We start from the raw sequence: 23,206 nt of genomic DNA, 5'->3' as shown, positions 1-23,206 counted from the left end.
TTAAATAAACCCTGGCATCTCCTCAGGCACGCAGGCTATCGTGCCATGTGACAGATCTCTCTGCCTCACACTACGGACCATACCAGTGTATGTGAGGGCCAGCGCATTGTTGGTCTTCTGCTGGGGTACAGAACATCTGGACAGGGCACGAGTGGTGCTCATTCACTGTGAATAAAAAACCTTTTCTTAAACACATTTAAATGTTTACTCATTCGCTGCTGAGTCATAACCAACGGGCATTATGAGGCTAAGAGTCGGCATTACAGAACTGATTACTTATGTGCCTTTGGGTATAATGAGCTAAACATTTTCAAAAATGCTTCATTACATTATATTACACAGCTGCATACACCCAGTTATAATGTGAGGTCTGGCAATGGCGTGTTCTTGGTAGACAGACTTATATACTGTGTATGCCTTAAAGTTCCATGGATGCCCACAGATTAAAACGCAAAAGCTTATATAAATGCTGATAAATAAAGATAAATGCTGGTACAGATGTACATTTTTAAATGTGAAAAGATCACACACGCAGCTAACTTTGATCACATCTCCAGATAAACTTTTCATGTTTAGGGTTTTCAGATGCAAAGCCTGCCCTCACCTCTGTCCAGCCCTCTTAGGTTTCTTCTCATTCCAACCCATCATAAAGTTAGGGAGTGGGGACATAATCTGTGAAACTGCTGGCTCACCCCAATATGACCTGCTTCAAATACTTTAGTTCATCTGATTACATCTATTGCTGTCAACCACAAAGGAGCTGTGACAGGGGCACGCACATAACACATTATGTATCTTGCAAGGTAATGTGCAACTGTGGTAAAAGGGTACCGAACAGCAAACAATTCTCAAATTGCCAGTCAACCTTTACTTCATGCCATTCATTCAAAAGACAAGCAAAGTAAACAACACTTCTCTGCTGGGTGGCTCTCCTCCTCTACACCACAAAATACAAAGTCCACTGAGAACTTGCACTTACAGCCACCACACCTTTGTGCTGAGCTGAACCAGATGATGTAGCCTGGACACCAATAGGGCAGTCTCAGTCATTCTAGATTCATTTCTTGTCTTGCCTAACCTTCAAGTCTTGAGGATTCTTTGGGAAGTGTTGGGGTAAAACTGCTTTCACACCGGGTGCAGTGTGCGGTCCAGTCGCCACTTGGTTTAGCATATCGTACAGGGAAGCCACAGAGGACAAAGCAAAAAGGGAACTTAAAAACCTTTAGTGAGATTTTAGAGAAACTCCAAAGCTTTAAAAAGATTCATAGAGACATAGAAACATATGACAATTTTAAGCAAAGTTATATTGCTCACCTACAACGAGTTGAACAACGTGAATGAAGCAGGTTAATTGCAAGAGCCTGATAAAAACTCAAACTTGCTCTATGATTCAGTGAATTTATACATGTCATACACTCAATAACTTTTGAACTTGGATGTCATTATACAAGAAAACTCCTAAGCTGTGCTGCACGTTTCTTGCTACAACAACATATTGAAAATATTATGTGACAATGAGTGCGAGGACTCCTTAAGAAAAAAGTCCATTTACTCTGTTCAATCAAAAACCTTAGGACAAAAGCTGAATTTAACATCTTGTTTCTAATGATATAAAAGACTAATATAATTACAGTTGGGCAAAAAAGAAAGTTGTTGATTTTTTTTTTTTTAATTTACATTAAAAAGTTAACTAACATTTAAATGACGTTTAGCCTGAGAAGCAGTTTGGAGTTCAAAAAGTTCAATTTCTGTACCAGACTTTCAAGTCATGTCTGGTTCAGATTTCATAAAATACTACAGTAATATCACTTTGAACTCTAGCCAGTGATCTCAAGTAGTGATAATTTCACTGAGGAATATTTATGATTGTTAAAAAAAAAACATGGCTTTGTAAATAAAACAAGACCAAACTTATGAAAGAGATGCTCGAAGCTATTAAATTAACTTAATGTGGACACTGTTTCAAAAATTATTGTGAAAGAACAAGTGAACAAGTAACCTTACAGCAAAAATTATTTTATGAAATAAAAGTTGTACAAACGCCTCAGTTGACAAGAAACAAAAACTGTTATATTTATTCAAAAGTCAAAGATCCTAGCGAGAACTGTTGACAACACCTGCAACATTGGCTAATGTACTTTTTGCTAAAATCATATTACAAACGGGTGACAGAGTAAGAAAAGGTATTAGGCCAACTAAAAGCGCCACAAACATTGTCATTATTATTTCAGACTCTATAATATTCACTCATAATTATTATTGTTCTCTCCACTTCATAAGCATATACCACTCTATCATTCTCTATTTTTTTGCCATCAGACATCTGGTCTCCCCCCCTCCCAACCCCACATCTCCACCACCAGTACTGCTGAGGTTTATTTGACTAGAAAATTACCCTACTCGTGTTTAACAAATCTCCAATATTGTCATCACCAAATATTTATTTGTAGAGGAGAAGAATTCTGAATGGCTACATTCCTTCTGCTTTGTGCATTTACACATTTTTTGCATGAGCATGCAGCCAGCCACACACACACAAATATACACAGCAAACACAAGATATGTTTGAGTGCGTTTCCACGTAGCACGTTTATAAGGTGCCTTATGGTTTCAGTGAAAGTCACACATAATGTCAGACGTAATCATGCAAAGGTTATCTGCATGATTGTGTCTACTACCTCTTGTTTAAACTACTGCAAAGTTAGAGGTGTGAGCCAAAGTAATACCCACAATAATATGAGGACCAAAGGTTTGCTAGCTTGCACTGGATTGGAATGAGATGAGATTGGTTTTGTGCACTTAATGCATCAGTGATTTTCATGTTATGCCTGAATAACACAGCTTTATGTAAATTATTATCAATTTTTTTTTGACATTACCAGTAATTTGGTCTTCTTTCCTACTTATTTGTCAGCATTTTCTCTTTATATCAAAAACATTTCATTGCAATGACTATTTGATTACCCTTAAAATAGTTTTACGGGTTTTAAAGAAATTATTTAATTACCCATAAGTAAGTCTTTATTAAACCCCTTAACGCTTCACGGACTTGCCTATGTTATCCACACTTGGCCCCATTAAATACCACTTCAGCTTTATTTTAATCAGGCTGAACAGTCGGTCTCAAGACATTCAACTCGCTGACTGTAGCGTACCATCAAACTGACAGTGGGGAGCTCTCAAGCGAGACAAAACACCACAAGGGGGCAGTGATGTAACAAGGACGTGGAAAAGGTCAGAAAGAGTTTCTCATAAACAACAGTGAGAGCAGGGAGAGCAGAACAGGGAACACGGGGGTGATAACTGAAGGGAAAGGAATAAAGTTTGGGTCGGAGAGATGAATGAGGGAAAAAAGAAACGGCAAGAGCAAAGTCAAGTTATCAAATAAGAAAAAAAAAAGAAAAGAAAGATGAAGGAGAAAAAAACATGAAGAATGGACAAAGTACAAAGGACCTCTATGGCATATATACAAATATTAAGACAGGAGGAAATAACACATAAGATTAAGGCCACGGAGTGACAAACAAAAGCAAGCTGCTCAAAAAAGAGAAAAACGGTCAAAGACGTCCCTGATATCAATCACACGTAAGCTAAAAATGCTTGGGATTCATTTACACACTCGTTTAAATACTACACACATGACTTTTCCACTTTTTAACAAACACTTCAGTTCAGGAAACTAAACTAGAAAAAAAAAAAAAACCTTTATCTGGACAGTTTACTAAATATATCTGTCTGCCACCACTCTTTGAATAGTGATGCAGATAAACACAGATGTGAAACACACTCAAATGAGAACTATTGGCCTCCCAGAGAGCTGCCCCACTAAAACCACAGATCCCAGAGGGAGGCGCTCCGGTATCTTTTAAGTGACCTATTCTTTAAACTTACTTGGAGATATTTTTACTAAAGAAGATATTTGTCAGGAAATCACTGCAGAACAAGACTTCTGGGCTATTGCTTTCCACACCATCGTTGGTTTGACCTGCCGACGACAACATTTCGTCTGTGGTTAACTCACAGTTGCGTAGATTTGTTTGGTTAGTTGCCCCCTTAGCACTTCATTTACCACTGTACATAAAAAGACAACAAACAACAAGACTGAGTCAGACCATATACTTTGCTAACAGGACACATGAAATCTAATTACACATTTCATAGTAACAATATCATTTACTTTTACTTTTCTATCACACATTTTGGATCATATTCCCATTTTATGTGTGTACAATAATCTTCCAGCACATATGTACACACGCTGGCCCGCCTGTCTGCCCATACTGAACTCCACAGTCTCTGCCTCATACTCATACTGGCTATGGGAGCTTGCAGAGGGCAAGCCACAAGGATGAAGAGCCTGATGACCAATGTACACATGTGGCAATGCAAAAACACACACGAACATGAAAGTCTAGTATTTCTGAAGAACTCGCAACCAAAATGCAGCCAATTTGAACTAAACTCACACTCACCCCACCCAGTGCTGTGTCATTCTGACAAAGCATGGCCAATAAACAGTTCAGTATAGTACAGTCACGCAAACACACAAAAGTGTAAAAATCTTTGGACGAAAAAAAAAAAAGCGCGTTAGAGCTTGTCTATACTCTCACACAGTAATTGGTTTTTCTGTGACATTTTTGTGTGTTCACCTCAAAAGCTGCTAGTAATTACTCACATGGATTAAACTGGAGACCACAAACGGCCGTGATGCTGCGCTGTTTTCAAGTTCCAAGTGGTGTTTATTAAGCTGATGTTTCAGGACCAAATGTTCACTGTCCATAAAGTGTAGAATTTGAACTCTGTGACGGTCTGCTGCAGTGGTTTCACATTAGTCATCTTTCTGTGATCTCTGTTTATCATTTGTATACAGAGCTCAGAGTAACGTTTAGCATGATTCATAATAAATCACACAATAGGTTTGTCATAATTCACTCTGGATCTATTTAAAGGATTCAGGATCAGTTACGGTATTTGGTCCATATTCACAAAGAAAACTTATCAAGTAAATCTGAAACTCACTGCTGGACTTTTGACACAGATGGACCTGCTACAGATGAGCTTAGAAGAAGGTTTAAATATGTAGTATGCAATGAAGCAGTGGTAATGGAGCGAGACTATCTAACCACTGTCTGTCCGACAACCGTCTCCAGCACCCCACTGCTCCTTCCCTCCCGTGGCAAGGATGACCCCGTGTTCACACCAAGATAAGTGCTGGGGGACTCATCCATGCCTCTGAAATGCCCCTCTACATCTCTGACACCCCAGTAGCTCTCTGTCAGACTACTTTGTGTCCACAGGTTCATCCTACCACCTATTGTGAAGGCACCAGCTCAGTGGATCTGTTGATTGTCAGGATAAGGCATCTTCTTTTTAACAAGGTCATTTCACCCCAAATCCTTAGATTACATTAGATTACATTAAATTACACTGGATTTAGGTAAGAAGACAGATTATGGAAGCCTTAAAATTCTGAAATGAGAGACCACCTAAGAACTAATGGGCACCATGTAATGTACGGAGACCAAATATGAATCTCATTTTGAAATAGTGTCTTTCTTGAACACTGGCTTAGTCTTTCTGGCTGTTTTGGTTTCCCTTTGGCTGCAGAGGAAGCTCCAGTGAAGGTTTGTGATAGCAGAAAAGCACTGGTGGCTGATAAGAGAGGTGTGAACAGCAGTGTAAGCAAGCCGTTGCAGGGGGTTGGAATGATTGACCGTCAGAGGTTAGAGGGTTACAAGACAAGAGAAGTGGACATAACAGAACTGTGCCGTGCCAGAAATGAGCTGAATTGCATGTGCAGCGGATCAACTGTTACTGTTACGAAAAGAGCATTGCAAAAATTAGCATACTTAAAGACAATACGGTAGCCCACATCAATGATTTCTACACATATAAAGTTGCCAGTCACAGCTGGATATACTGAATATAGAATGAAGGAGTTTATTATTCAACAAAAGCACATCCACCAATCACAAACAGCACACTTGGTATACAGTTTTATAACTAGATAGAGCTTTTTTATGGCTGGGATAGGTGTAGTACATTCACTAAAGTACTAAAAGACTACGATCGAAAAACATGTCTAGGGCCTGATGCAACACTTCATGCAATTCTACTTAATCAAAAATCCACCATGTGACTTGATAAGGTCCCTTTGCTGAACCTCCCCCATCTGCTACTTATCACACTGCCCCCGCCCCAAACACACACACACACACAGACACACGCACATGCACACACACAGACAAAATGTGGACTGGTATGACCTCTGACACTTTAATCAACGGGCATTAAAGAGACTCTTAAACAAAACTGACGCACTGCGCAGATTGGACTGACAGGGCGACTGGCTGGCTGGCTTAGAGGCTAAGTGGGATCCAGAAGCAGCGGCTCTGAAAGATCGTTGCCAACACTTTGGAGATTGCAGAGGTGGTGGGAGAGTGTTGGCCATTACAGGGTTTACAGATTAGCCTGGTTTATTAGTTCACTATAAGGATCTTCCACCCTTTAAGGTTTGTCACACGTCACTTTCCTGCCTTGTCCGTTTAGGCCCTGTCTAATAAAGGCAGGGTCTCTGTCAGTCAGACGCAGATGGAGGAGAAAGGGTGAGAGTGATTTAATGATCCTGTAATGTTGGAGAACATAACAAAGCCGCCAAAGCTCTATAACAAAAAACATCACAAATCTGTACACCCACTTGCGTAAGAAAAAACACAGAGACACACTGACCAAAGCACAATGGTTTTGTGCAGATTTTCACCACAGCGCTCAGTATTTGCACATGTCCACGCAGATAAAAGACTTTTCCTTTTGAATTTTAATGATTTGTAACAAGCGGTAAAGTGACAGCATGTGAAAAATATGCAAAGTGCACCAGGAGGACAATGGTGCAGTCACAAAGCATGGCAATTAATCAGAGGGAAAATGAGAATTAGATCAATGTGTTGATATAGCTAGAATAAAGGAGAAAAAGTCTATAACTTATTCTGAAAGAGGGTAATATTTCTGATTCATGTTAGAGCGTAATAGTGACCAAGCCTCGGGTCAACTAACGGTTAGGCCACCTAAGGGATTTACAACAAATCCACAAGAAGTTACGTTTCTCTTAAAATCTTGAAACGGTGCTGCTTTTCTGAAAATAAAAATAGCAAATAAGTTTTGTCCCCAGATACAGGCCAGGGAAAAAACACCCCCATCCACCTTTTGTGTCAAATCTCTGCTATAAAACAATGCCATCCTCACAAATACATTGTTTCTTTGAGGGCTTTTGATTTCAAATTGCTGGATGAAGTGTTGAATTTGTACTGTAGTGTGTTAGGGTTCGGCTTCGAAGTAACAAATCTTAAAAATATTAGCTAAAATGAAATGCATGTTATGAGTTGTTTTTATGTCATGTACAGTCAGTTGCTAAACATGTGTTTTTTTACCTCCACATTACAAGCTGTGACAACATTTATGCTCCGCTGATCACAGACCCTCTGTTAGTATGTATAGATGCATTTATAATGGTGCTCTTCCCCCTTAAAACAAAGACCAGCTAACACAGATTCAAACAATCTAGCTGGTCTCTGTCGAGAGATCATGCTCAGGAACTAGTTTATTTATCAAGCAAAATTTGAAATAAAGGCTCTCCTCTTATAAAAGCCTGCTTTGCATAAAGGAGGAGGTCACCCAATCTCTATTTGAAGAAATGCCCAGAACTTGAAACTGTATAAAAGTCGATGCGATACAGTGTGAACAACGGCAAGCTTGCAGAGATTCTATTACTTTCAACAAACCAATGATTTGTTTATCAGAAATAATGATTTACAGTTTCCAAGATATCTCTTAGATATTACTTACTGAAAAAAAACACCTGCTTTTATTTCCTGTCTTTAATAAGCACACAGTCATATCCAATTTTCAGTACGAGGTAACAGGCCTCCATGAATTCCGGCCTACTGCATGCAGCGCACCACACATGCAGCCAAGTCATCCATCTCTCCGTGTGTGGAGAAGCCGGCTGAATTTAGTGTCTGCACCTGGACAGGGATCTTCTGCTTGTCCAAAATCCAGGCCTCGCAGTGACACTTTAAAACAGAGCAGACTCATTCAGCAGTCAATCAGCAGTCTTCACTTCCTCTGCTCATGTTATCTGTCACAACCCCCTCTCCCCCTTCTCTGCTTAAATACACTCATCCGTTATCATTCTAGCTCTCTCTACTGTTTTGATATCACTAGCGTTGTGTCAACATTTCAGGAGGCTGTGGATTCATGAGATGAGATTTTCCATCAGCTTCAAAATCTCAGACAACACGTATGTTTATCTTAAAAAATATCTTAAATTTCATGAAAAACTCTACAGCAAAGCAGAAAATATCATGTAAAAATATCACGTGGTAATAAGCCTACACCTATAATGAGGGAGACCCAGTAAACTTACAAACATCTATACACTACATGCATACACAGGCAAAAACAGACCACAGGAGTGGGTTATATATAACTCACTGCATTCAAAATGTCCCCAGTTAGATAAATTTGCTGCCCTTTAGTAACTGGGAAGTTACACAGCTAATACACAGGACACTGACATGCTTATATTTAGTTGAACATATACATATATACATGAAACCAGTTTCACACTCAGATTGTATGACGCCAGTGTCAAAGGTCTGGTCTGTTTTCCCCCAGAAATACCAGAGAAGTAAGGGCTTAATAGTGCTGTCAACCATGGAACTGACAGAGGCCTAAAGCCCTGGAGCAAAGTCTCCACCTTGGCTGTATAGTTCAGCCACACAGAAGCAAAGATGTAGCCTGTAGGTTGGGTGTCAGGCCTCAATCTCAGCCCGCACAGTTTATGCTGATACTACACACTGTGGGTACAGACTCACATTAGTCACAGCTTTCAAAACACGGCATCATATTTCATGGTAAATAGTTTTCATTATTAATTTTGGTAAAGAGTCTGTTACCAGGATGGTATGTCTGCATTTCTCTCTGTCTCTCACTCTTATTTTTCCTCTCACATAGGTCTAGAAAGCAAAACAGTGTCGATGGGTCATAACAAATGATAACCATTTGATTTTAGGTGGCTCTAATTAAGCCTTTATTATTTCACCCTGAAATAAGAGAGCTGTAATGGCCATTAAAAATGCTGATGGTGAGAATGAATGACAAAGACTGACACATGTGTTTGAAATATAGTTAAGAAGCTACAAAATGGAAAGCCATTTCATGGAAAAAAATCAGCTGTCATCAGCATACAAGTGACTAAATTAAGGTCGTGACTGGACATGTTTGGGCCTGTCTCTAAACTATATTATGTAATAACAATGGTAAAAACGGGCACAGAAGAGAAAATTAATAGGTGCTCAGAGTCAAAATGACAACTGGCAATAAAAGTTTAGTTGAGCTGGAGATGACCAGTCACAAGGCCTTGCCTGGCCTTCAGAAACAATAAGGCTCAAGTTACCAGGAGAGGCTGAGGGGCAAAGGGAGGAGGATGCTCTCTTCACCCACAACACCATAACTCTCACTGGGCCAGAGCCTCTGTCACTGGATGCTGCTCTGGTTGGAGCTCCCAGTAACCTTTTAAATCAGGTCCCACTGACAGCTTCCATTAACATTCCTGCCCAGCCTGGCAGGCAATTGAACAAAGGTTAAGTGGGGCAGAGCAGAGCAGCATAGACTTTGGGGGTGGTGGTAAACTCTGAGACCAGGAACAGAAGAGCACATGGGTGCAGGACAGAAAAAGAGGAAAAAGCCACAAAGTGAGGGAGGGTAAAGAGGGTAAAGATAGTGACGGAGAAGGGGAGGGTACAGAGTGGAAAAAAAAAACTACAACAGGGAAGGGATCTGGAACTGCTTTGTATTTGTGTGTAAAGTTCTGAATAGGTGCTTATTTAGGCTCTGTCAGAACTAGTTTCTACATAATGCCGTTCAACCAATTTCGAAATGTTTATACCTGATCCCAAAAGCCACACTCAAAGTTGAAGTGTTAAACTTAACAACATAAAGTGCAGGGAAGATATGGTGTTGATTAACCATGGAAATAAAAGTTAAAACAGTTTTTTTCCAGACTGACATTCATGAACAAATGAATAAAAGCAACTGAAAAGAGTTCAAACCTAAAGCATACATTCTCACAACAGTTTCCAGGGAACTGGCCTAAGCATTTAAGGTCATATGTCTTGTATGTATAAGTGAAATATGAAATGAAATAGAAGAAACCTGCACAAAAATGAGAAAAGAAAAGGCACAGATCAATCAGTGGCTGACCCTCCCGTCCCAGGTCAGAGGTAGACAGCATGGGTCAAGTTGATATAAACCATACTTTGTGCATGCTGCCTCTAGCCATTATAGCATAGTGTACTGTGAAACAGTTACAAGGCGTTTGCCCATCATTAAAGGGGCGTCTGCATTAAATCATGTTTTGCCAGCTGAAAAAACCAGACACTCTTCAAAAGAGCCACCTGAGAACATTTGAGAACTCTTTGGGAGTGCAGTGGTTTTTATTAGCTATTTATTATGACACTGTGGTTGCTATGACACAAAATATACACAAAAGAGATGTGCTGGACGTACAAGAGTCTAACTTACTTCTGCTTAACTAGTGGACCCACAGCGAGCAAAATGTTCCTCCAAGTATTAGTTTCATATCAATATTGTGCTAGTTTGACACACTTATAAATACTCACAGAGCTGAGGCATTAACTTCTGCTGCAGCAAGAATAGCTGCTGCATTCCTGCAGCTAACAGGGAACTTGATAAACTAAACTATCCATTAATGTTAGGATGTGGCTGGTGTAGTGTATATCCTACCCTTTCTCCAGCTGGCTAAATAAATGTAATAGTGACAAGAAAAAAAAAAGAAAACATCAGTGCACAGCAGGCTGCTCAGCATCTCTTAATGCTGCTGGCATTTCTTTCTTGTAAAAATGTGACACTTGCATTACAAAAAGGACTAAAAATGTACACCTGCCTCGGTTAAAAAAAAAAAGCAAAGAACCTTTTGGCACAGATGCCCCATAAAAAAAAAAGAAACTCTGTTTTTGTTACTTACTGATGGCCTCTACACTAGTCCTGCCCAGTGAGGTGTATTACAAATCACCACTAGTCTCTAGGAAAAGCTACTGGCAAAGAAAACTCTGGTGACACACACACCCACAGACAGCTGGTCAGTGGAGGATCACTAGTACAAACACTAAAACATGCTCTTGTCATCTTTTATGCAGTTGAAAGGTGCAGAACATTACCGACTGCAGCTTTAAATCTTTAAATAATTTCAGCTGCCAATCATTCTGCTGGTCAAACCTGCATATACTTAGTCATCGCAGCATGACTGTTGGTTCTTTTATGGGAAATGACGCCAGTGATGTTCCTGTGTGGTCTGTGGGGGGACTTTGAAGACAAATGAGAGCTCTACATACAAAACAAGAAGAATTACAGAACTCTTAGGAGATAAATACGTGACGATACAATAAAGACTCTGAGAATCCATTTTTCAGTCTGTCTGTCACTGGAACAAATCACAATGGTTTTCAGTGACAGAAAGAAATATGCTTTGAACAACAGAAGACCAGGATATGTGGCAAACAAAACCTTGCAGAGTCCAATTTTCAACTTCCTTCTATTGCTTTCTAACAGATGATGCTGAAATGTGCTCTTTGCCAGGAGCATTTATGAACAAAAGCCAGCCTAAAAAAAACCCTCAAAAATCCTTGTAATTGGTACTATTGAGAGTGTTCTGTTTGTGTGAATAAGTGTGAGTGTGTGTGTGTGTGTAAGCATAAGCCAGTTGTATGGGAGAATTCAACATTAGTGAAGCTGGTGTGTGTCACATTCCATTCCTGACTGAGCCTCACTCAACCCACCCCCCCTGGTCTGGTTCCTACCGACTGATTCTGTTAATTACTTTGCCTTTTTTATTCTGAGAGAGCTGTGAGAAATGCCTCTCACCGCCACCGCTGTCCCACCCAGAACCCTACAACAACTATTAGCTTAATTACTTACATCTAACGTACTTCTCCAGTAATAATGTCCACATCAGCATCAAAGAGATTTCAAAGAACATCAGCTCCTACCCCTTCTTAACCCTATACACCACCTTCCTTTCAACTCCTTTTTTTATCATCACTGCTGCCTGATGTGAGAATGTACCTTCTGCACTAATTTTTAATTTCCCTTGTATTCTTTGGAAGAGCTGATACTGCTGTGGTTCTGTGTGGTTAAGCTTTGCGCACTGTGCGCACACAGACTCATTTGGGCAACAGCATAGCCTGGGAAAGTTTGTGCGGAGCACATAAAATAGGGGAGTGGAGGCGGAGGAGTGCCGCGTTGGGGGAATGAGAGAAGAGGTGAGGAGAGGGCTTGGTACGAGGGAGGAGACGCGCCGCGGCAGCTCAGCTGTGTAGAAGCTAATGGGCTCTCATCCCCTTCCCACGACCACCACGTGTTTTCTGATGGGCACTCAAGCGGCGAGACACATATTGGTTTGGCTACTGACACAGAACTCCAGCCAGCTCGCTTCAGTACTGCTCTGCTCTGCCTATTCAGCATCTGTCTGAACTCTGGTTAGCCTGTATATGACTTTAGGACTGGCAGAGTATGAATCAGTAACCAGCCTCTAATAATGTGAGGAGGTAGTGGTTGATCTCACTTGCTGGAACAGCAATAATGAGAGATGAAAGACAGAAGTATGGCTCACAGACAGACAGTGACACTGATAAACTGAGTGGCGTGATGAACAGGGAGCCACCGCAAATTGATGTTTGTCTCTGTCAGCAAAGAGAAAGAAATTCTCCATTATGGGGCATCTACTAAACTACAGCCTCTCACATCAGCACATGTGTATATTTTATCATGAAGCATCACAAGGTTTAAGCTTTAACATAAATTAAAAGATATCTTTGGCAGCTTTGGCAAGGATTATGCAACAAATTTTATGCACAGAAATGTATAAAGTAAATTGTAAATTGCTTGAAAGTTGAGGAAACCCTCTTAGTACCAGTATGATTAAAGCTAACTAATCCAAATGTGCATAACTGAAGACGGTGTTCAGGCCCTCCACAGTCCGTCTGGACATTATCCCCTCTAATTTGTGAGAATAAAACTTCAAGCCCCTGATTAAGTGATCCAGGGTAGCCAATTGTTGTGACTGTACTGTGTGATGTTTGATCTGACTGTGTGGAATGTGGCGACCTTTGATCCAGTGACAACATTCAATTAGATAAGGTTAAGTAAATTGACCTCCTCCATCCCAGCTACTCAATCCAGAGCTGGATAAAGTGTAAACAGCTTGTATGCAACACAATGAACCAGAGTTTACAGTGAGTGTGCCCTGTTAACGCGTTGTAGTGTTGTTCTGCCTTTATAAACAGCAAAACAAAACTCCTTCGCCTTTCCTGCAGTGATCACTGGAGAGTCTCTCCCTATCTGCCTCTAAGGAGCTTAACTTGGAATTACTTGTTGTAATAACTCAATAATAAGAAAGCGTGTGTCACTGACAGACCTTAAAAATAAATGTACCTTAGTGGTAAAATGAGTCAGGGAGCCCCGGGAATTACATTACACCCAGTAGCTGACAAGCTAAATCACCATGTTGCAGCTGTGGAGCAGAAAGCATCATCAGAAAACTGTGGGAAATTTAATTTCTTCATGTACTGACTTAACTTAATAGAACATAAAGCTCAGCACTAAATGCTTCTAAAAGTAGGCATTATCAAAATCCATGCAGTGTCACTGGAATGCTGTTCATGTGCTTTACAGAGGAGATTTACTTCCTTTTTTTTTTGCTATTTCAGTGTGGATCGCCAACACAGGTAGTCACAAGGAAACACACCAAACATAAAGTTGAGTTCAAACTAGTACAGAAACATTACTACACTTTAGACTTCTGCCTTGTGCCCATGTTATTTCTAAGTGCTATAGACTTTTCATCTGGAAGTGACATTCACGCTAATGTGATACGAGATCCTTTCACAGCCATTACAAGCAGTCATTACGCCTTTCCAGAGATCACGCTAATGAGACTAATTAGGTAATATTCTCTCCACTTTCACATGGTGAGAAGGGCTAATTGCTTATCTCCTTCCCTTTGACTCTACCTTACCTAGACAACAACCTTCAGAGGTAAAATAGCAGTGACCCACAATGACCTCTTTTCACACTTAGAGACTAAATCTTCTACAGCTTCAACCCCTTAACTAGGCAGAGAATAACTAACCATTATTATGACTGATTAATGTTATTTGTGTAACGGTAGCAGTGCTACATCTCATCTTTCCAAAATGTTATATTTCTCCTTTTATTCTATAATCTTATTTCAATTCTGTTACTTCACTGTTATTATAACAGAAGTTTCCTGAGTGTGTCATTTGCACTCATTTACTACGTGGTGTAAACACAATCCCATCTTCTGTTCATATTGAATCCTGAAGGGAAGATATAAAATACTCGCATTGGAGCTGTGATATCATTAGAGTGAGGACTAGCATCACTATCTTTAGCCTGAGTCACACTCCAACCCCACCCCATCTCTAGCCTTAGCCCTCATCTCTTTGTGCCCAATCTGTATGTTCGTCCCTCTGCCTCAGGCTTTAAGAACTGTGAGACTGGCCTAAATAGCCGAACACTTCACAGATGAACAGCTCCAGTAATGGGCTGTGATTGACGTCGACAGCCATCTCTGAGAGGATTTTCTGGGGTCTAATCTCCAGATTACCTGCCTTGCTACATACATACACAAAACATGATGAGAGTAGCTGCCTTGGTAATTAAACACACTATTGTGGAAGTCACTGGGTGCTTAAACAAACAAACACTTGGGATAACGTGTTTTGGTCGAGTTCCATGCCCTTGATTCTAAAATTGAATGGCAAGACTCATTTTAATTTGCATGAGGCAAAGCCCAATGAGTAAGTCCTGTTAAATTCTCATACTCCTTAGAATTGTATGAATGCACACTCCCAGACATTATCTGAAGTAGCTACTTGTCTCTTCATTTATTCACAGTCATCTCTTGTGAAATTTTGATCAGGTCCCAACAGCTGAAGAGCTGGTCACTTCATTTATGACATTTGCCTAGTAAATTGCTTTCTGAGGTTTCTCCCAAGCATGTACAATAAATGTATTTTTAGTACCATTTTGTCTACTGTAGATTTATCAGCCAGAAAAAGTTCAGGCAGCAGCTTAAAGCCATCAAGTTTCTGCCTGAAACCAAGCCAGACTGTTGATTTAACACTCTATGGAGTGAGTGAACACATGCAAAGGAGGGGAAAAGAGCATGATAGATGGACATATGAAAGTACGGCAGTCCTTTGAAAGATTGTAATGGAGGAGGCTACCAAGGGAGATCCCACTTCAGTTCACACCCCATCTACAGTGTCAGTGCAACCCATTCAAAGGCTATCATTTCAGTAAAGAGGCAAACATAGCATGTGTAGCAGTTTCTCTGCATTTGCACGTGCATGCACTGACCAGTGAGTATAATGGAATGCATTCATGTGCTCGAGTCGAACGGTCAGATCAAAGTCAGGTGGTGCTTCAGTGCCACCTGCTCTCATTAGTCTTTGGGTCTGCAGACTCGAGGTACTGTAGAACCCCACCTGTTTCTGACTGCTGTGGACAGGCCTCTCAGGACACTTACATAAATGGGCACAAATACACACCAACACTTATATATAGGTTTGCATGAAATGTCACTATAATGCATGCAACATATACGTAGTATCTGCTCTCCTATAAGAAATATATAATAAATATGTTTAGACTTAATTCAGAATAAACTCTGAAGCACTTTCTTCCCCCCATTTGTCTAATTTTAAAGCAGTAATTGAGAAGAAAACAGCTTTAATAACTATTAGGGAACTAAGTGTGTTCAGTATTACAGCACTTTGGGAATTTGCACAGGATTAATTCCATGTAGCTTTCATTATTCCCTTCAATATGTTAAAATTGAGATTAAAGATGACTTTGTTCCTCTATTCTCCCTGCTCCCATGGTATGGTAAAGAGATCAAAACTGAAGGGCTTTATAGGGAACATCTTTAACATTTGCTCTGCTCTCAGTGTGCTTGATTAAATGTAACATTTTGAGATCCCAGAGTTCTGAGAAAAGCATAAATCATTGTCTCGCAGCTGCTGCCGTGCCTAGGGAAAACACATGCTATCCCTCACAGACTCACACTCTCCCTCTCTCTTCTACAATCATAAAACTCACTCGAGCCATTTGTCCCTCCCTCCTCTGCTGAAATCACAATGGTAAAGTGAGTGTGTGTTTGGGGTGGGGGACACCTGCAGGCTGCTGCTTGCCCCACGGTTGAGCATAAACCCCAGCTCCTCACACGCCCTCTAGCCCTTTACTCTTGCACACTAGCCCCATCCAAGGCCCCTTAGTCCTTCCCATCCATCAGTGATGACAGACCCAAGACTGAGCCAAAAGCACATAGTCAGCCAGCCAGCCAGCCACTGTCCAGGGATCAAAATGATCAAACTGTCTCTTGAGTACCAGTGATAATTTACACTCAAAGTAGCACTAGAGGTCACTGTGAATGACATGGCCAAGGATTTCTGGTCCCAGTCACTAAAGGCACTGCTCTACTCTTATTAAATTCAAAAATAATTTATAGATCTAATACCAGAGGCATCCATTCCAATGCATGCTGGTGAATGATGACATGTCCCTGGCTCTCAACTAGGCCCATGTGGAAGAAAAACCTATGCCCTTCTGATCCTGTCCGCCAACCTGGATTGCTGTCTGCTGTGACTTAAAAGCAGCTACCTCACTTGCACCACAAGTCTGACTCTTCGCCCTGCAGACTTGCATGTTTCCATTGTTGATTTATTACAATAGTTTATCTTTTATTTATTTAATTAAAAAGTGGCGCTGATATATTTTGTTATTCATGTCTCATAATGCTTTTAAAGTTTTGTTATTTCAGAAGAAAAGAGCATGAAAAGGATATTGTGGCTATCTGGGTCGACTAATCAACTTGGAGAAAGCCTGTGGGACCGTCATGTTGTAATCTAAAGGGTTAATGGCGAGAAATAAAATTACTCGACCCTTTTGGATCCATAAAAGAGGACACTTCAAAGCAGAGCTGCTTAGTTCTTCTGCGTAAAAACCCACGCCTTTAATTGTGCTTAATTTATTAGAATGTTCCAACCTCAGCTCTGTTAAATAAAAACACATTATTCCCGATCTGCAGGAGTTCTACAAGTGTACAGGGACTCCCTCCAACCGCCGACCATAGCCACCCAACCCACCCTCTTCATTTTCTAAGTAAATTGGAATTTTGTTTTAGTTCACTGGTAAACAATTAGACAGAAAACAGATGTCACTGGCCATATTTAAAAGCTACTCATCTCCTTAGATTAACTTTGTATAAAAGAGTTATAAGGAGTGAGAGAAAGAATGAGACAATTAAACGTGTCAAAGCTTTCATTAAAATACTGGACTACAAATAATTCAAATAAAACAATATATCAAAACAACCAATTTATCTTTACTTTAACACTGAAAATGAACATTTCCCAACATCCCCCCTGGAGATATGAGCCTTTCCGAGCCTTGAGAAATTAGAAGGTGCATGGCATTGAGGAAATGGCTTCTGGGATGAATTAAAGGATCTATAAGGAAAGTGCTGTTGATTTTCAGAGCCTGTCACAAGCTCTAAGAAATGAGACAATGCAGAGATCACTCATACATAAAAGGGGCAGAGGCAAAATACGAAAAAGCAAGACTTCTCTTGACTTATAATCAACTGCAGTCAATCAAATAAAGGTATATGAATGTATATATATTTAAACACTTCACTGACTACACACTGGTAGCTTAATGGCAATTACCCCCATTCCCCCCCTCCCCCGTTATGCTTTGAGAACTGGGCAGAAATCGCTCATAACTCTGCTGTGTTTTCCACTGCATCCTACTGTCAGGAGTCAGCTTTTCTCCCTACCCTGGTCGTATACTCAGTGTATAATGATCACACTTTAGGAATTTGGTAAATGGACTCAGCAGAACCACATGGGAAGAATAAAGTGTGTTTGATGCCAAGACCAAGTGCTCCAACAACTGAGGAATGTCATGATCACAAAATCTTGAACCTCTGAGCTAGCCCTGTGGGAGCAAAGTGTCCAGCCTATTTAGAGCAGTGCCACACCACCTTTCATCTCTTGCTGAATGAGGCGTTGCATCTATCATTCTATTAACATTGCTCTAACAGGCTCCTAGTCACCCTCTGGATGACAGCAGGGACATGGGACATGTGGGCTAACCAAAGGCTTTGATGTAAGCCTGACCACCATACAAAACACGGAGCTTTAAGAGACACCCCAAAACCCTGTGTACACACACAAGTGTTATCCTCAGCAGCATGTTAGGAAAAATAGAGAGAATGACAAAAACGTTCCACGTGTGGTAAAGTTGTTACCTTACAGTCACACGCTGCTGACCCCCAGCTTTTACTACACATTTGATTATTAGATCAATTAGATGTCTAGGGCATTAATCGTTTCAATATTCCAAAAACAAAAGTGATTGATCTGAGACTGAAATGCACAAGGGGCAAAATACAGCTCTATCTTTGGTAGCACACACACACACACACACACACACACACACACACACACACACACACACACACACACACACACACACACACACACACACACACACACAATGTTTGTGATTCTCATTATCAAAGGGGTGAAAGCTATTTGCAAATATGGCACATATCACAGCTGATTTGTGGCTTTTCTCCGTCATTTAGACACATGTGAGTGACACATATTTATATAAGTAATATGAAGGTAAACATGCCCCAAGTCTGAATGGCAGCCAGTTAACTGACTGATGAATCCCACACTGTTAAATATCGTATGTCCGAAAAGAGACAATAGAGACGTTCAGACAGTGAGGAAAAAAAAAAAAAGAGCGATCTGAACTCAAAAGACAGGGGGGGGAAAAAAGAGAGGCAGTGATGAGAAGTAGCACAGACCTGCACTGCTCCACATCTGCTGGAGATATATTCAGTTCTTCTGGGAGTCAGCCCCCCCACCTCCTTTTACCTTCATCTCCTTTCGCTCTCCCACTCTCTTTGCTTCCTTTTGGTCTTCTGGTTTGTGTTCAGATCAGGTTTTAATATTCAAAAATATGTACTGCCTTTATGAGCCATGCTTTACTGAAATAATATGGTCTCTAAATCACAGTAATGGTTTGAGGCCGTGGACTAAACAGAGTTTACCAGAGCTCCTAAAAGTATCTATCTACTACATGTCTGAGTGATCATGTACGTAATCGATGGAAGAACATCTCGTCGGAAACACTGATTTTAAAAATCTGCCTTTCTGTTGCTGTAACATTCAGGAAATGTATTCAGTGACTGTCCTCACATTTATCAAACCATTACCTCTCTAAGAAATGTCAGCCTGCCTTTTATTTGCAATTTACAGCAGTGTCCTGGCACTTGGTTTACTAGAAATGGGACAGTAAATGATAGAGTGAAATTTAAAGAGCAATACAGTGCCTGGTTAGGGATGACCTCCAAAATCTACTGTCTCTAAACAATACTTTTCTTCTTACTTTCCTGCACCCTTAGCTACAACTGCATCTTCTTCTCACAGTTTAAACTACCTGAGGCGAGCTCTATACACACCTCAGAGCTGACATGTTTAAGGCCTGAGCCCTGATATGATTCAGGAGTTGGCGGTTTGCACAAATCAAGGCTACACAATGAATCTCTGTAGTCCGGTATTAAAAGTAATGTACAACTGTGACTCTGAAGACAACTCTGAAAACAAATGGAGCTGTATTGTTTTACCTTGTCACCCCAGGCTTCTCCTGTATCTGATCTTGGGATCTGATCTTGGGAGAGGGTTGCAGGAAAACAGCCCAGAATGTACTTTAAGGCCCCTACTGTGGGCTTTTAGAAACTTGGGAGTGGCTAAAGGCCATGACATAGTAGAGACTGTCCCATACTTCGAGAGGTATCAGTTTTTCTCGGGAAGTACGTTTTTTAAGTTGACGGTATGAAGAATATTAATAACACACTAATATCCATGGTCATATCTATTTCTAGAAGCTCATACAGAAAAATGAGGGCATCCTTGGCGACATGTACAGATGTGATGATTAATATCCTACTTACTAAATCAAGCACTGCAGCACTTTAAATTTTGGAATTGGTTTGCATTTTTAGCTCTTTGGAAAGGCTACTGAATAATCCCACTCCCTCTCTCAAAAGGCACATGCATGCACCCACACACCCTCACAATGACACAGGAAACATAATCTGTGGTCTAGGGATGCAATCAAAACTGCAACCTGACATCAGAGCAGCCGTCAACAGCAATCCTCAAGTGGTTAGCTGTTGTTAGCCAGCTCAGCCCAGTGCTGACAGAGACTAACTGCTGTTTAGAGAAATCACACTGCCTGAAAAGAGATGCAGGGCTGCCAACCCTGCTTCAAGGACAGCAGAGTGGGAAACACTTATCGGCTTTACTAAACAAATAACTGAAAGGGGGCACTACATGACATTATGAGAGGAAGGAAAATATGACAACCTAAACAAATGGAGACTCCTGAATTAGATCACCAATAGTGCAGATATAATCAGTGCCTGTAACAAACCCAAACACCAAAACCACAACCAGAAAATGAACTAAAACCTGATTTATAAATGAAGGGTGGGGTGGGGTGGGGTGGAGAGGAGCGGAGAGGAGAAAAGAGGGTAATCCATACATTTAAAACACTTATACCTGAGTTCCTGCAATCATCTCCTTGCTGAGGGACCTGAATAGAAAATGCCAGCAGGTCAGGGGCCAGCAAAGATTCAGGCTTGCGAATCTCATTAAGCCAGCGGCTCATATGTAGTTCTTTAGTGTCAGATGGACCCTGAATCAGAGGAACCAGCTTCTCCTTCACTCCCTCTCCTGAACCTGAAAGACAAGAGTAATAGTTTGTAATATTTTACAAACTCTCCACTTCTCCAAATCAAGCTATAATGACTCCCATAAATTGGAAAGCATTTCTGAAATAGGAATGACCAAATGTACACATAAAATAAAACATTTGTAAATGTTTCATGTATTAAAAACAGCCCTTTATTTGAACTTCCTTGTGATTCACCTTGAAGTAACTGCAACAGCACTATTTGGTTGCTATACAGAAGGCAAAAGGCCTAATAACGAATTATGAATTATTATTATGACCACTCCTATGCACCAGTAAAGCCATGTTTTGTTAATTTTTCACTTTAGTTGAAGAGCTCATAGTCCAAAAGAACAACTTTGCCCTCCATCGTCATTTTCACTTTTCGCTCCTTATGTGCACATATTTTTGTGACTCCACAACAAATGGTCATTTTAAAATAAGGGCATTAACTGCACATGGTTTGCTTGTATTTCTATATTGACAGCTGCAATAGATCTACTAATCTGACCCACATCATGTGCAGCTTGACCTTGTGAACTCTGTGCTATGACACTAGCTCCAATAACATCCTTGCCATCAAAGACATGGCCACAGCCCAATGACAGCGCCCCAGGAGAAAACAGCAACTGAATCACATAGCTGGATAGAAATCAACATAAAGACTGAGCAGGAAAACGAGAGGGAGCAAGACAGAGTAGAGTGTGTAAAAGCATAAGTTAAAGAAAGTAAAAGAAGAGTCTAGTCTGTCTCACTCTTTCCCTCCTACACAGGCAGTAAAGTTTTAACAGGGCACAGCTGCACACACCTGGGGTCCTGGCGCACACTTTTACAGCTCCCACGGTTCCTGAGGCACATTTCACCGTCGCACGGCTGCAGAACTTCAGCTCCAGGTTTTGGACCGAGCCTTCGAGAGTCGGTGACGGGCCTGGATATTTCACACCTAATAAAAAAAGTGAAAAAAAAGTGAAAATGAACTGCAGTCCGGCAGATTTAAGCACCGCTTCTGTGACTTAGTTAAACACCTGATTGGCCTTTAATTGTTCTTGACCAGCTAGTTGCTCTTAAACACAGAAATCAAGAAAAGGTGTCCTCTGTTTTCAACAGTATTACTGATAGCGCATGTCTTTGACATATAATCTGAATTAAAATACATTTGCATATTAAGGTCAGCTATAAACCACGACAAACGACACTGGGCAATTTTTCTAAAATACATGATGCACCTTCTCAGTTTTAAAGTTTACGCCAGTCCATACTTAAAGTTATTATTTTCTTTAATGTTATATCTTCTTGTGAGTACAAGTGGACAGGGTCTGAAAATTTATAGAGGTTATCTTTGTTTATTATTGGAATTTTTGTTTCCTGTGAAAACTTTTAGATCATTTTGGATACAAGACAGTCTGAAATCACACCCACACTGTTACGCCTAAAAATCATGATAAAAAGAGATCTAATTAACTTGTTGTGAGTAATCGTTTATTTCCAAAACAATATTCCATGTAGTCACACTTGTATTCAGCTTAGTGTCAAGTACAGCTCACTTCGCACCAGCATTACATCACAGGAGCCTCAAGTGTTCCTCACTCTATGATTACTTCTCTTAATGGCAGCCTAGTGTGGAAGAACCTCCTGTCTTCCATCTTTCCAAAATGAAACTGTTTGCAATGTGACAAGGAATTACATATTCTCTATTATATGTCAGTGTTATTTCTATGGTGAGAGGCTATTTCAAACACATAACAGGAGAAGCAGGGAGACATAGCTGGATGACTAAAAGATACTGTGGAGTTAAGGAAGTTATGTGCCAAACCGCCTGTTGAGAGAGGAGAGGAGGATCCATTCATCACATGCTACATTCTTCCAGTAAGCTGGAACTGTCCAAGGGAATCACATTTAATTCTTGCATCACCTGTTCCAATAAGGCTTTCCTTCTCAAATAATCCTCTCATACAGCGATTGTGCTTTATTTCCTACAAGTGTCCACAGCACTTTTTCAGTCGAGTTTACAACTTACTGGGGCTTTTTCTGTCGTGTGTTGGCCAAGGGACGGCAAAGTCACTGAGCAAACGGCAAAAAAGGTTCAATATCAACATAAATAAACTCAAGTTTAGCATACAAAACACTTTCTACTGCAAATCTCACACTCACACACACACACACGTACATACAAGCGCTTCATTCTATTCAAAAGCACTTTTAACTTAATGTTCACTCACACCAATGGATGCTTGAAGGGCAACTCGAGGTTTGGTAACTTGCCTCTACTGAATCATCCCTTTGCAAATATGCAAAC

At 40.5% G+C, this 23,206-nt stretch overlaps 1 protein-coding gene across 5 annotated transcripts in view; it reads right to left on the bottom strand.

Moving 5' to 3' along the window:
• The window catches only part of LOC102299397 (vacuolar protein sorting-associated protein 13B), a 306,909-nt gene that overhangs the window by 198,576 nt on the left and 85,127 nt on the right, over positions 1 to 23,206 (bottom strand). For 4 of the 5 annotated variants that reach the window (XR_006054780.1, XM_014336114.2, XM_042224168.1 and 1 more), the window contains exons 18-19: positions 21,719 to 21,853; positions 20,739 to 20,918 (exon numbers count right to left, since the gene is read on the bottom strand). Coding sequence is in view for 4 of the 5 variants with exons in the window: in XM_014336114.2 (XP_014191600.1) it covers positions 20,739 to 20,918; positions 21,719 to 21,853 (315 nt within the window). In the remaining variant the exon portion in view is untranslated. Of the gene's footprint in view, positions 1 to 4,270; positions 8,070 to 20,738; positions 20,919 to 21,718; positions 21,854 to 23,206 lie in introns of those variants that run through there. The other variant, XM_014336113.2, reaches the window with a different exon arrangement.

Source organism: Haplochromis burtoni, unplaced genomic scaffold, assembly GCF_018398535.1.
Source record: "Haplochromis burtoni strain Fernald_Lab_line unplaced genomic scaffold, NCSU_Asbu1 Contig_130, whole genome shotgun sequence".
Classification (NCBI taxonomy): Eukaryota; Metazoa; Chordata; class Actinopteri; order Cichliformes; family Cichlidae; genus Haplochromis; species Haplochromis burtoni.
This window is presented reverse-complemented; position numbering and strand designations above follow the sequence as displayed.